The sequence below is a fragment of the Crocuta crocuta genome, unplaced genomic scaffold (assembly GCF_008692635.1).
Source record: "Crocuta crocuta isolate KB4526 unplaced genomic scaffold, BGI_CrCroc_1.0 scaffold118, whole genome shotgun sequence".
In the NCBI taxonomy this organism is placed as follows: domain Eukaryota; kingdom Metazoa; phylum Chordata; class Mammalia; order Carnivora; family Hyaenidae; genus Crocuta; species Crocuta crocuta.
The window spans coordinates 5,545,363-5,557,941 of record NW_027551558.1 but is presented as its reverse complement, the minus strand read 5'-3'; the positions used below and the strand labels follow the sequence as shown (position 1 = coordinate 5,557,941).

Sequence of the window (12,579 nt, the reverse complement as noted above, 5' to 3'; positions counted from 1 at the left end):
AAATAAAACATTAAAAAAAAAAAAAAAAAGGAAGACTTTTCCAAAGTTAGTATGCTATCAAAGGCAAAATCATGAAAGTACGCTGGGACTATAGAAAAATGAAACATTTCTACTAGCAAAATATGCCAATTAGTCAAAACATGAGAAACTGGGAGAGAAATATATAATACATATGACAAAAATCAAAGAGCTCTTAGAAGCGACATGAAAAAACTAGTTTCTCCAGAAAAAATAAGGCAAGGATGAAGTGGGCAACTCCTGAAAGAAGAAAAATGACCAACAAATATGAAAGTAAGATCATCTCATTGGTAATTAAAACAATACAATTCACTCTATCTCCTTTCTCAGAATGACAAGAAACAATCAGACGTCTAGGTGGTGAAGGCATAGGTGCAACAATTTTTTTTAACTTTTAAAAAACTATTAAAACAAAACAAAAAAAAAGAGTAGGACACTTAACTGACTGAGCCACACATAGCGACTTCTGAGTGCCAAAATAAAGTCCACCAAAAGGGTGTGTTTTAAAGAAACGACAGTGAATCTAAGCTGTAATACCATGCAGCCACACAGAATCAAATACCTACTGTTATAGAAAAGAGCTGCACATGTTAAGAGAAAAACAGGTTACCTAGCGGCACATAAATGATATGCGTTTAAACACAGAAGAACATCTGGAAAGCTATTTATCAAAACGTTGAAATGGTTATTTCCAGGTGTGGGATTGTGGTTTCTATTTTTCCTTTATGTTTTTCTGCATTTTATGTATTTCTTCATTTTGTTCCCCAACCGCTAGCATCATTTTGTTTTATAGCCTGGAAGGCACTTACCTAGCAAGGCTGTGTTTTCACCAGCATCTTCTTTAAAGCTGGCATAACACTGTGGGGCAGACTCGCCAGTGGAAGAGGACGGGAAATTGCTCCCCTCGCTCCGGTCATCCTCTTGCAGTGAAATACTCAAATTTGCAGCCAAAACACTCCCAGCGGTAGCTTCTGGAGCAGGCGTCTCCGGCATATCCTCCACGTCTCCCTTGAGAGAACAAAAGAAAATACCTTGTCTGAGTACCACGTGTAAGGCTGATCTATCATCTCCTAATCGTTACGTGTAACTCCTACAAAATATTTTTATACACGGAATCAGGTAAGAACACTAATGTCTTCTTTATTTAGCAACATCAGAAAATTAATTACTTTTCACTGAGCAGCTTTCCAAGACCTGAACGCTGTTTATTTAAAAAACCGTTTCCCACCTTGATGTAAGCAATGCCACCTTTTAAACCCTTTATTGACAGGAAGTGAAGCTTTGTCACAGACGCACTTTCCCTGCTTCCTCCACAGAGGGTGTGAATCAGCCTGGCTGTGGCCGTGGGGCTCGGATTACTGCCTCTAACTGCCGTAAGGTCTTATCGCAGGCACCAGGGTTTGGGGGAAGAACACAGCATCTGACAACAGAGGGCTTCAGACTGTGTTTGGTTCACTAAAAAAGAATCAATTGTGGCTCCCTGGGGACAGTGTCTATCACCTCTCAGTCTACCTTCAATTCCACCCTGTGCTGCTTTAAAGAACAGGACCATGAAAGTGACAGTCCAGTTTCACATGGAGGCTAATCCAGATAGCTTTCTGATTAATAGCAGAGTCAGGGCCATGCTGTGAGAGAGGAAACCACTAGGTGACCTGGTAAAAAAGTGGTGGCTGTGGGTTTACTGTGAGCCTGGGCTTCACGTGAGAACATGGCATTTGTTGCAACTCCCTCCCCGGGCTCTCGGGATCAAGGGCACAGCAGCCCACTGCTCCCACTGCCGCTCCACAGGGTTCTAGAACTGTCCTTCTGAACATGGTACATTGCCTTCTCCTCACTGGTAACCGAGCAACCTCAGAACAGACTCCTGACACACCAAGCCATGAATCCTACTGAGTTGCTAGAACGTCCAAACTCCCACCCAGCCCAACCTTATCTGTTTTCCCAGGTAGTTACTGAAATACCCGACAAACTTAACTACCTGCCAGTCTCAAAGCCTACATGGTCACACCCCCATCTGCAATATAGTGATCAGACAGACAAACCCTTTAACAGTGGGCTCAGACTCCCCTCTTAAAAAACCACCCTCTTATCTCCCCACTCCACCTGGCAGAGTAAATTCCTCCTTCCTCCATGCTCCTCACCACTTTAAACATCTGTCCTCTGCTGCACTGTGCATGAGGCCCCCACAGTCCAGAAAGTGAAATCCCTAAGAGCCCATGGGCAGAAGGGCTGCATCTCACTTGTCTTTGTCTCCCCAAGTCAAGTTCTGATCTCAAGCACCTGAGAGAGCACTCCTTTGATACACGCTTGCTGAATGAATGAAAACAAGAGCGACAAATGGCCCATCCAGGAGGTTACAGCTGCAAACACAAGGACTACCTCCCAAGTCCATGTGAAGGACTGAGAGCAGCTCTCTTTCCACAGATGATACCATATGAGAGTGTCGTAACTACCTTCAAAACCCAATGCGGGATGGGCCACAGGGTCTAAAGAAAATGGCACATTCATCCAAAAAATAAAAACTAAGGACAAGACAAGGTAATCCCTTACTATAGGTTTCTGTTCTTCAAAAAAGAAATTACTTTCTGCAGACAGAGCCAAGCCTTCTGAAATTAACATTTTAACAACATAATCCAGCCTTATATATGTATAAAAGAATCTTCATTCTTAATGTATGAAATATATATATGTAGACAGATTTCCCAAAACAAAACTCACAACGATTAAAGTCTCAGTGCTAAGCTTAATGAAAGACCTTTATACAAACGTTTAGGGGGCGCCTGAGTGGCTCAGGCAGTTGAGCATCTGACAGGATTTTGGCTCGGGTCATAACTGTAGGGTTTGCGAGATCGAGCCCCGTGCGGGGTTCTGCGCTGACACTGTGGGGCCTGTTTGGGATGCTCTGTCTCCCTCTCTCTCTGCCCTTACCCCACTCATGCTTGCGGTCTCTCAAAATAAACTTAAAAAAATTTTTTTTTTAGAAATGAAAAGCAGGTTTAAAACTAGCAAATAATGAGGAAGATAATTTAAAATGAGCTTCAGAATGTATCTAATGAAGGAAAAAACAATAGGAAAAAGGAAACCTTTGCCAAGAAAAACACCTGTCAAGCTCCCTGTAATGTGCTGCTCAGAATCCCAGGAAGGTGCACACTCTTGTCTGAGCTCCAGGCTCCGTTCACTAAGTTTCAAATCCACAAAGCGTGTTATGTCCTGCTAAACAGAGCCATCATTACTAAAAACTATCAACAAGTGAATGTTAGAAATTCTAGAGGAAAGACAAATTTTCTAGACACTAAAGCAGGTGAAGTTTTCTTTCAGTAAGACAGGTCCTGAATGCCGACCATCCCCCCAGTTCTGTGTACCTATCTATGGTGAGGGCATTCTGGGACTCACACTGGAAGAAAAATATAATTCACATAAAATTACAGTAGTCATTAAGGCAGGAGTCTTCCAACTACCTTTCCAAGGCCCACTAAACTAGAAGAGGACAGGATACCTCGAGGGCTACTATGGCCATAAGGTGCAGGAGAAACCTCCTTGTGGTCTCTAGCTCTACCATAAACACTATTAAAAAACTCAAAAAAGTATGTTTAGCAATACAAAAAGTTTATTTGATATTTAAATTACTTCTTCCAGAGGTCAGTATTTCAAAACTATTTACTATTTAATAATCAAGAGTATTTTAAGAAATTAATAGATTATATGAAGACTCAAAACAATTAAAAATACAGCAATCTAGAAAAATCTGTCTTTTCCCTCTAAGTCTCCTCTTTTGGGTGGGACTACTGGTTAAAAGCTTATAGCCTGGAATTAAGCAAACTTGTGTCTGAAAGCTGATTCCCCACTAACTAGCTGTGTGACCTAAGCGAGCTACCTGGCTTCTCTAAGCTCAAGTTCCTAATTAGAGAAACAGCACTTACAGCTGTGAGGACTGCATGTAATAACGAACGTTAAGGCCCTCGGCACACGGCTGGCTCCTATGAAGCCCCGTCTTTCACTCTGCCCTCACGTCTCGGTTTTCTGAGGAAGGTCCTAGGACCACCCGAGCACCACAAACCGATGGAGCAATTCCACACAGGACCAATTTCCCCAGCAGGATTTGGTTTCGAAACCCAGGAATCTGAGATCTGATGTCAGGAAGTAGTGGCTTCAGTTTCCTCATATGTAAAATGTGTGCCTTGAGCCAGAAAATGCAGGAGGCTTCTTTCATTTCAAACACTTTATAATTCTCGTTTATATGACACTGATGAGCATATACATATACTGCAGGGCAGCGTACCAAAGCACATTGCTCTAAGCAATTACAAACCCTCTGGGAGAAACATCTGGCATATTAGTCTATAACACAAAGGTAGTAGTTCATTATTTTTTTGGAATGCCTTAAAAATGCATTTTTAATCATGAGGAAAATTTCTTCAAAGAACCACAAACATGTCAGAAGGAGCACTTAGTCTGTTCCTCTTGCCTCTGGTCAGTAATGAAATTTAATCACTCAGGAAGAACCGGGGCAGAGATTGAATATAAACAAAAATGTAACAAACCCAATATCCCAGGGCTTTGATGACATCAAGTTTACACATTGGACACGTGCGGTGATCCAAAAGCCATGGGTCAATGCATATTCTATGAAAAATATGCCTAAAAAAATTAAGTATGTGTTAATGTTTTAAAATAAATGTTTATATCTTATAAAGGAAACAACATATTCTACTAACTCACCTTCTCAGAACAAGTTAAACGACTTCAAATCAACATTCTAGTCTATTCGCTTACTCTATGTCATTATCTATTCTACTTCCCATGTTAAACAGAATCTGGAACTTACAGGAAATTTTCCCTTCACTCCACAAAAACTGCATGGTTTATTTTCACCTCATGCTGGATTATATTTTTATGTGCCTCTGTAACTTTTGGGAATAACTGTGGCATAAGTAAACCAGTAGTAAACTAATAGCAATAAACTTATACTTGGAGAACTTGGAATATCTTACAGAAAGTTCATGAAATGAATCAAATGGAAATAGAGCAAAATATAAACAGATCACCTTAGGTTGCAGGCTTAAAAAAAGACACTTATTTTTTGTCTTAATGTATTTTTGTATACTCCATGTTTTTCTATAACGATCACTTTCAGAATCAAAAAGAGAAAAAAAGAAAAAGTAGTTCTTTTACTAATTTGTTGTAGTTGGCTCACTTTGCCTCTTAGACGGTGAATCTGTCTTCTATACATAGTGAAGATAAAGAGTCAGGAGAATGGGTACAGTGCCCAGGGCTCCAGTGCCCACTGTGAGACGTGACCCTGGGAGTCTGAACCAGCTGCTCACCCTCTCTGTATCTACACCCCAGGCTGTTCTCAGCAGAAGACACGTAATGTGCTTACAGCAATGCTGGGCACAGGAAATACTGAGTAACTGTTCATCACTATTAATGCCGCTGTTTGAAGACCTCTTCTTCATACAGAAGTCTGACAGTGCAGTTAAAGACAAAAGAACTTAATTACAGAATACAGTCTAGCCCAGCCTGTCTTCTGACCTTTCCATCCTCAAACTGAAACTGAAACTGACTGACCCAATGGAATGGTTTTTATAGAAACACAAAGGAAACATGTTGGCTTTATTAGGAAATATGTTAAACCAAGCAGGGGAGAAAATGGGGGGAAATAAGTAAAAACCCCAGAGCAGAAGCCCAGGAAATGTGCACATGCAACATGTCAGGTATGAAACTCAGCTCAGCCAGAGGGACAGACCTGGTGTCACAAAGGAAGTGAGTCTCAGGCCGCTCACTTGTACTGGATCCCAAGCATTATTTTTAAGTCAGAAAGACTGGCCCTAAACCCCCCTACAGTAAAAATCTTTTTCTATTTTAATGACTTTGTACAGGACATACTGACCCCAATGCATTAAGTGCCCACCACACCAACCTCATATAAAAGCCTGCAGACTGAAGTTAGTGATCTTTATTCTGTAAACTTTTGTTATTCTGATATTCATTTGTTTTCTCTACAGAATTACTGAGAGCTCAATCTACTATAGAGTACTTATGTATATATTAAAGTACTTTGTAAACATAAAGCAAACCATAATTACGTATTAACTTCTGACCTACTGGAATAGGTGGGAAGTATAATTAAAACTGATCAGACTCAAAGCATATTATAGTTTTTGTACATCTTGCTGATAACAGCTATTCTTCTAAATGTTTATCAATAAAGTATCCCATTATTTAATAAAAGAAAACAAAAAAAAAAAAAGGAAAGCTCAACTTCCCATTGCTAAAGCAAAGCCCCCAGTGCACCTAAAGTGAGAAGTATTTATCTGGCAGAACCCACCTAAAGCATTAAACCCCAGCGTGCAAATAATGGCAAACCACTGCCCTCCCTGACTCTCTGCTAGCCATCTCTGGCCGCCCCTGGTAGTCCTTCACCGGTCATGCTTCAGTCTCCTTGCTCAGACACAGAACACATCTTGCATGGCTGAATGTGGGATAGGATTCCCAGGTTCCTAACGAAGCCTTGCTTTAGACTAGAAGCCAATCTACGACAAAGATACATAACCGGTCTGTCTTAGGACCTGAAGTGTCCTAAGCAAATTTGAAGGTAATATAATCCAAATCCAGGAGCCTCAAAGGCTTGGAGCTTCTTTCCTACAGGATGAATGATCACAAGATCACCACATGATAGCAAGATCAAACATCATAAAAAACATGTTAATACTTTTGTCAGAAACCTGAAATGGATCGGGTAGTTTGCAGCATCTCAGGAAGTAACAAGGACATACTTGCACGGCAGAATTCTGATAACATCCTTCACTTTAAAATTCTCAATACACACTGCACAGTTTTCTGCATCAACATCGACTCCCTGTGAAGAGGAAAGAAAAGAGTTCACTATTCACTACATCCCTGCTACACGGTCTACGCTTGGTAAAACTCGCCACGTCCTGGCTGAAACAATGACCAATTCTACACTATAGGGGTGCAGCCGGAAACTAAACACAATCTTTTTACCACTGTCCAGAGATTATTTACAGAAGCTGGCTGAAAAGGAAAAAATGTCATTGTCTACCTAATCGGACACCAACAGTTTTTAGCTACTAGGGAAGTGTTCATGTGTCTTTTTTCCTCCCCAAGTATTCAGGTTTTAAGGGTTATGGAAATGTACTTGCTTGCTTCACTATGGTAAGTTATTTTTCAAACATAAAACTTATAGAGAGGATTAACATCCAATAAGCTACCCATTTCTAGAATCATTAAAAACTGACAAAATGAGAGCACTTTCACTAGAATTGGTTTCAACTTTAAATGAGAAAACACAAACGGCTATCTGAAAATGTTCAACTCACTAGTGATAAAAGAATCATGGATTAAAGTCAATTACTGTTTTTCATCCATCAAATTCACAAAGGTAAAAAGAAATAAAATGTGTTGGAGAGGCAACAGTCTTGTGACAAAATTTCCACTTCTAAGAATCTATGGTTCATAGACCTTTTTGGTGGTGTCAGATTTCCCCCCATTTCCCTGGGTACCCCCCATATTAAACCACCTGGCCTCAACCAATCAACCAAAGCAGGCGTGGCCAGAGTAGTCATCTGACCCAAGACAGGCCAATGAGGCTCTCTTTGATTCTGGGATACATTCAGAAATTACAACCAATCAGTGTCTGCAAGTAGCTGCAACTTTAGCAAGTGTATTTTATGGGAACATGGCTACCCTGTCCTTATGTAATTATTGAAAAATACACTGAGCCATGTGTGTCACTTGTTAGCAAGCAAGCAGTAAAAACTGATTATACTTCTCAAAAAGTAAAATTCCTTAACCTTTAAAATGGTATGGTGCCACTAAAGTAATTATCACTGTTTTATAATAAACACTTGTTTATTTATCACTTGTTTTTGCCAAGCAAAGGTGATGAAATAATTTATTTCAAGTTTATTATTTATTTTAAGACAGAGAAGAAGAGAGCATGCGTACCAGGAAGGGGCAGAGAAAAGAGGGAGAAAGCCTTCCAAGCAGGTTCCATGCTGTCAGTGCAGAGCCCAATGGAAGGCTCAGGCTTAACAAAACGTGGAATCATGACCTGAACCAAAATCAAGAGTTGGACACTTAACCAACCGACTGACCCAGCCAGGTGCCCCATGACGAAATAATTTTAAAGCCCATAATGGTTTGCCAGCTTATACATTGCTGTGAGTGCACCCATACGAAAAGAAAAACTGGAAAACAAACCTGTCTCTAGAAGTGGACATGGTATAGGTTTAAGGAAACATAACACTTTTCTGTACAAGCTCAATCAGAATCATCAGAAATCCATGTATGTGGTGCCTGGCTGGCTCAGTCACAAAGGAGCATGGGAATTTTGGGTCTCGGGGTGGTGAGTTTGAGCCCCATGTAGGGTGTAGAGATTAAAGAAATAAAAGTTAAAAAAAAAAAGAAAGAAAAAAGAAAGGAAGAAAACCCACTTATGTACCTCACAGACCATTTAGGGATCCTTTTTTTAACCGTTATTTTGGCAACTTTTTTTTTTTTAAATTTTTTTAATGTTTATTCATTTTGAGAGACAGAGCACAAGTGGGGGAGAGGCAGAGAGAGAAGGAGGCACAGTATCTGAAGCAGGCTCCCGGCTCTGAGCTGGCAGCAGAGTCTGATGCAGAGCTCATACCCACAAACTGTGAGGTCATGACCTGAGCCGAAGTCAGACACCCAACCAGAGCTCCCCAGGTGCCCCTATTTTGACAACTTTCAAAAACAGTGGAATCATATTTTCAAAAATGTTCTATTTAAAATATGCTCTGTATAGGAAGAGGATAGTATCAGTTTACTTATATTCTCAAAGATTCAATTCAATATATTATACATATAAATCTCTGTTTTCTCATATTTATAGAGTGAGGTTTCCTGCTATGGAATAAAAGACATGCTCTCAGGGCAACATAAAACTACATGCTTATCAAGTAACAGGCCACATCTAATGCATGTACAGTTTGTCACTGGAGATTCTCTCCCTAAGGACACTCAGTGATCTGTACATCAGGTGCTAAACTCAAGCTGTGACATGAGAAACTTCTATTATATATTTTTTTACTTACTATTAAAATTCAACTGCTACTTCTGTTTAAGGCATAAGGGAAAGAATGGCAGCCAATGATGTAATTCCAAGAGTATTTCCATATTAATATTCTAAATAACCCATTAATATCAGAATCCAAAGTTTTTTTTAAAAAAAAAAATCAAAGGTCTATGTTTAGTGTTATTTCTTCTTCTTTTTTTAAGATTTTATTTTTAAGTAATCTCTACATCCAGTGTGGGCTCTACTCTATAGTTCTGAGATCAAGAGTCATGCGCTGCACCGACTAACGCAGCCAGGGGCCCCTAATGAGTATTATTTATTTAAACCTTTAAGTTAGTCAGAGGAAGAGATATATACAATAAGTGTGATTATTCTTTCTTTTTATTTTTGAAGGGGAGTGGAGGGTGAAATAAATGAAATTTCAACAATGTGGTGAGATAAAAGAAAAAAATGGGGGGACGCTTGGGTGGCTCAGAGTACCCGAGCTCAGGTCATGATCTCGTGGTCNAAGTGTCCTCCATGCCCATCCCCCCCTCCCCCCACATCCATCAGTCCTCAGTTTTTGTCAGCATAAAAAATAAAATTTCAATAGGAAAATAAAAATACTAGTGGCCATATCTAATTAACTTGTTAGCATTGGTTTTAAAATAACTAAATGTAGGGGGCGCCTGGGTGGCTCAGTCAGTAAAGCGTCCAACTTCATGATCTCGCGGTCCGTAAGTTCGAGCCCCACATCGGGTTCTGTGCTGACAGCTCCGAGCACGAAGCCTACTTCGAATTCTGTGTCTCCCTCTCTCTCTCTCTGCTCCTCCCCCACTCATGCTCTGTCTGTCTCTGAAAAATGAATGAACCTTTAAAAACAAAAACAAAAAACAATGAAACCAACCAAGTCAACCAACAAGTCAACACAATTATCCACCCTTCACAGCAAAGACAGACTAATAAAAAAATAAATACTACTGCATTAGCAACTGTTTTCCTTTTTAAAGAATTAATCCTCTAAGAATCTGAGATTCTAGATTTAGGATCTGTCCTATGCCAAAAATGCTTTAAGACTCTGGTATGATTTTGAGCTTTAAAGTCTCAGGTTGGCCATGTCAAAATGTTTTCTTTTTTTAAAAAGTAGTTTTAAGTACATCTGCTTTCCCCCTCTCCACAAATCTCAGCATTTTTTCCCTGCAGTTAAGGGAATCAGAGACAATGGATATATAGCCTCAGATTTAATAGAAATGAATTTAAAGTATCAAAGGTCTATGGTCTAATGGAACTTGAAATTCTTTAGGTTCCTTAGAGTCATCTGGGTCTGACCAACAGAAGAACTTTCTCAGGGAATGGACATGTCTGTCCAGTATGGTAGCAACCAGCCAATGGGGCCATTTGAGTATCTGGAATATAGCTAGTATGATTCAGAAACTGAACTGTAATTTCAATTTCATTCTTTTAAATTAAAATAGCTGTATATGATTAAAGGCCACCCTATCTGCTGGCACAGGTCTGGAAGGCTCTTCTCATGTACAACAGAATATTTCTGCCAACTCTTCTCCAAAATGAAACATGTATGCAAGTTAGTTCTAACTCAAACCAGTCAAAACTCCACATGCTCAATGTGAGTTTAACATATTGGAAAAGTTTTACTTAGACATATAAATACATACTTTAAAAGAAACAAACAAAAAACCGTGAATATATTACCTTTTCTCCATGCTTTACAGTATGAAGTGGAAGTTGGCCAATAATTTTCTTAGCTTCTTTTCTGTGACTCTTAGGTATGAAAAACATTATCATTAAAAATTTTAAGTCACTGTGTTTAAAAATTCATATAAGCTTATAGAAAAAATTTCATTTAAAAAAACAACGTTAAATGACTACAATGAAAATAACCTAACAAAAATTACCATTTACATCTAATGTATAAAATAGCCATATATAACTTAAAAGATGTTTGATCAAGAATACTGATTTTCCGGGCACCTGGGTGGCTCAGTCGGTTGAGCATCCGACTTCAGCTCAGGTCATGATCTTATGGTTTGTGAGTTAAAGCCCCGCATCAGGCTCTGCGCTGATAGCTCAGAGCCTGGAGCCTGCTTCGGATTCTGTGTCTCCCTCTCTCTCTGCCCCTCCCCCCTCTAGTGCTCTGTCTCTCTCTCAAAAATAAATAAAAAAAGTTTATTTTTTTATTTGCTGAGAACAAACTGATGGCTGGGGAGGGTGGGGGAGAAGGGAAGGGGGGTGATGGGCATGGAGGAGGGCACCTGTGGGGATGAGCATTGGGTGTTATTATGTAAACCAACTTGACAATAAACTATAAAAAATATTTTAAAAAAGAAAAAGGAATTTACCCAAGGGATACAGGAGTNAAAGAATACTGTTTTACAATTCCATGTCTGAGGAAGAAACCAATTAGGCCTGTCTTTGGAAGCCTCTGGATCTCTGACTGGCCTCCTCTCTGTGGTGACAAAGACACGGTCTTTCTGCAGATAAATGGCCTTGAAAGCTGCCCCACAGGGGAAGCCGGGAAGGCCCTCCCACTCTGCTCCTTGCCTTCAGGCCCAGGGTTCGCTTTATTTTAAACACAGAACCAGGTCCATTCTACCACAGGCTGATTTATCACTCCTTTATGTCTGAAAAAGGCAAAGAGGGTATCTGTAGGAGCAAAACATGCAAAAAGTGACCCCATTTAAAGGTATTTAATATCCTACAGAACAGAAAATTTAATATGCTCTAATTAAAAAGCTATCTTCAAAAAATTATATATTAATTAAACAGTATGAGTGAAAATGAAAATAAGAATATAGTCCCTCCTTCCCCCTGCCCAAAAAAACAACACTTTCAAATAGAACTTAAAGGCAATATATAGGAGAAATATTTATGAGCTCTCTTTTAAAAAGCAAAGTTAAAAAGAATTATGCATAATTACCTGACTTCCAAACTGTGAGCCAGTATATAGGAAACGCTGTATGTAGTAAAATATCAGCCAGGCTAATGAGATAATCATCATGGTGATAAAGGCAATGGCCACAAATACCACAGACTGACCACTGATGAATTCCTGCACGTGACGGGTGCCGACTCCTATGGTCATTTTCACCGCAATGCCTTTCTGCACCAGATCCAAAATTTCTCTTCCTTTAGGGTAGCTAACCATAATGACCACTATATTTCCGGTACCTGTAGGAAAGAACAAAAAAAGTCAATATGAAGAACACAAAATAAGACACCGAGAAAGGTTAAGAGAACTAGAAGAATACTAGAGCCTATCCATAGGTGACTACCCAAAAACTTCCATAAGGTTTAATTTTCAAGGAAAACAGGAAAACTGGCCCCAAAAGAGAAAACAGACTGATTACATTAGAAGTAAAATAAGTCTTGGGGCACCTGGGTGGCTCAGTCAGTTAAGCATCCAACTCTAGATCTTGGCTTAGGTCATGATCTCACAGGTTCATGATGCTGAGCCCGAGTTAGGTTCTGTGCTAACAGCATGGAGCCTACTTGGAATT

The 12,579-nt window shown here is 39.7% G+C and overlaps 1 protein-coding gene across 1 annotated transcript in view; it reads right to left on the bottom strand.

Annotated features, from left to right (window-relative positions):
• The window catches only part of RNF149 (ring finger protein 149), a 49,457-nt gene that overhangs the window by 12,019 nt on the left and 24,859 nt on the right, over window positions 1-12,579 (bottom strand). Inside the window, exons 4-8 of the mRNA XM_077749189.1 lie at window positions 12,000-12,250; window positions 10,775-10,843; window positions 6,795-6,877; window positions 4,560-4,656; window positions 828-1,026 (exon numbers count right to left, since the gene is read on the bottom strand). Coding sequence (XP_077605315.1) covers window positions 828-1,026; window positions 4,560-4,656; window positions 6,795-6,877; window positions 10,775-10,843; window positions 12,000-12,250 — 699 coding nt within the window. The remainder of the gene's footprint in view (window positions 1-827; window positions 1,027-4,559; window positions 4,657-6,794; window positions 6,878-10,774; window positions 10,844-11,999; window positions 12,251-12,579) is intronic.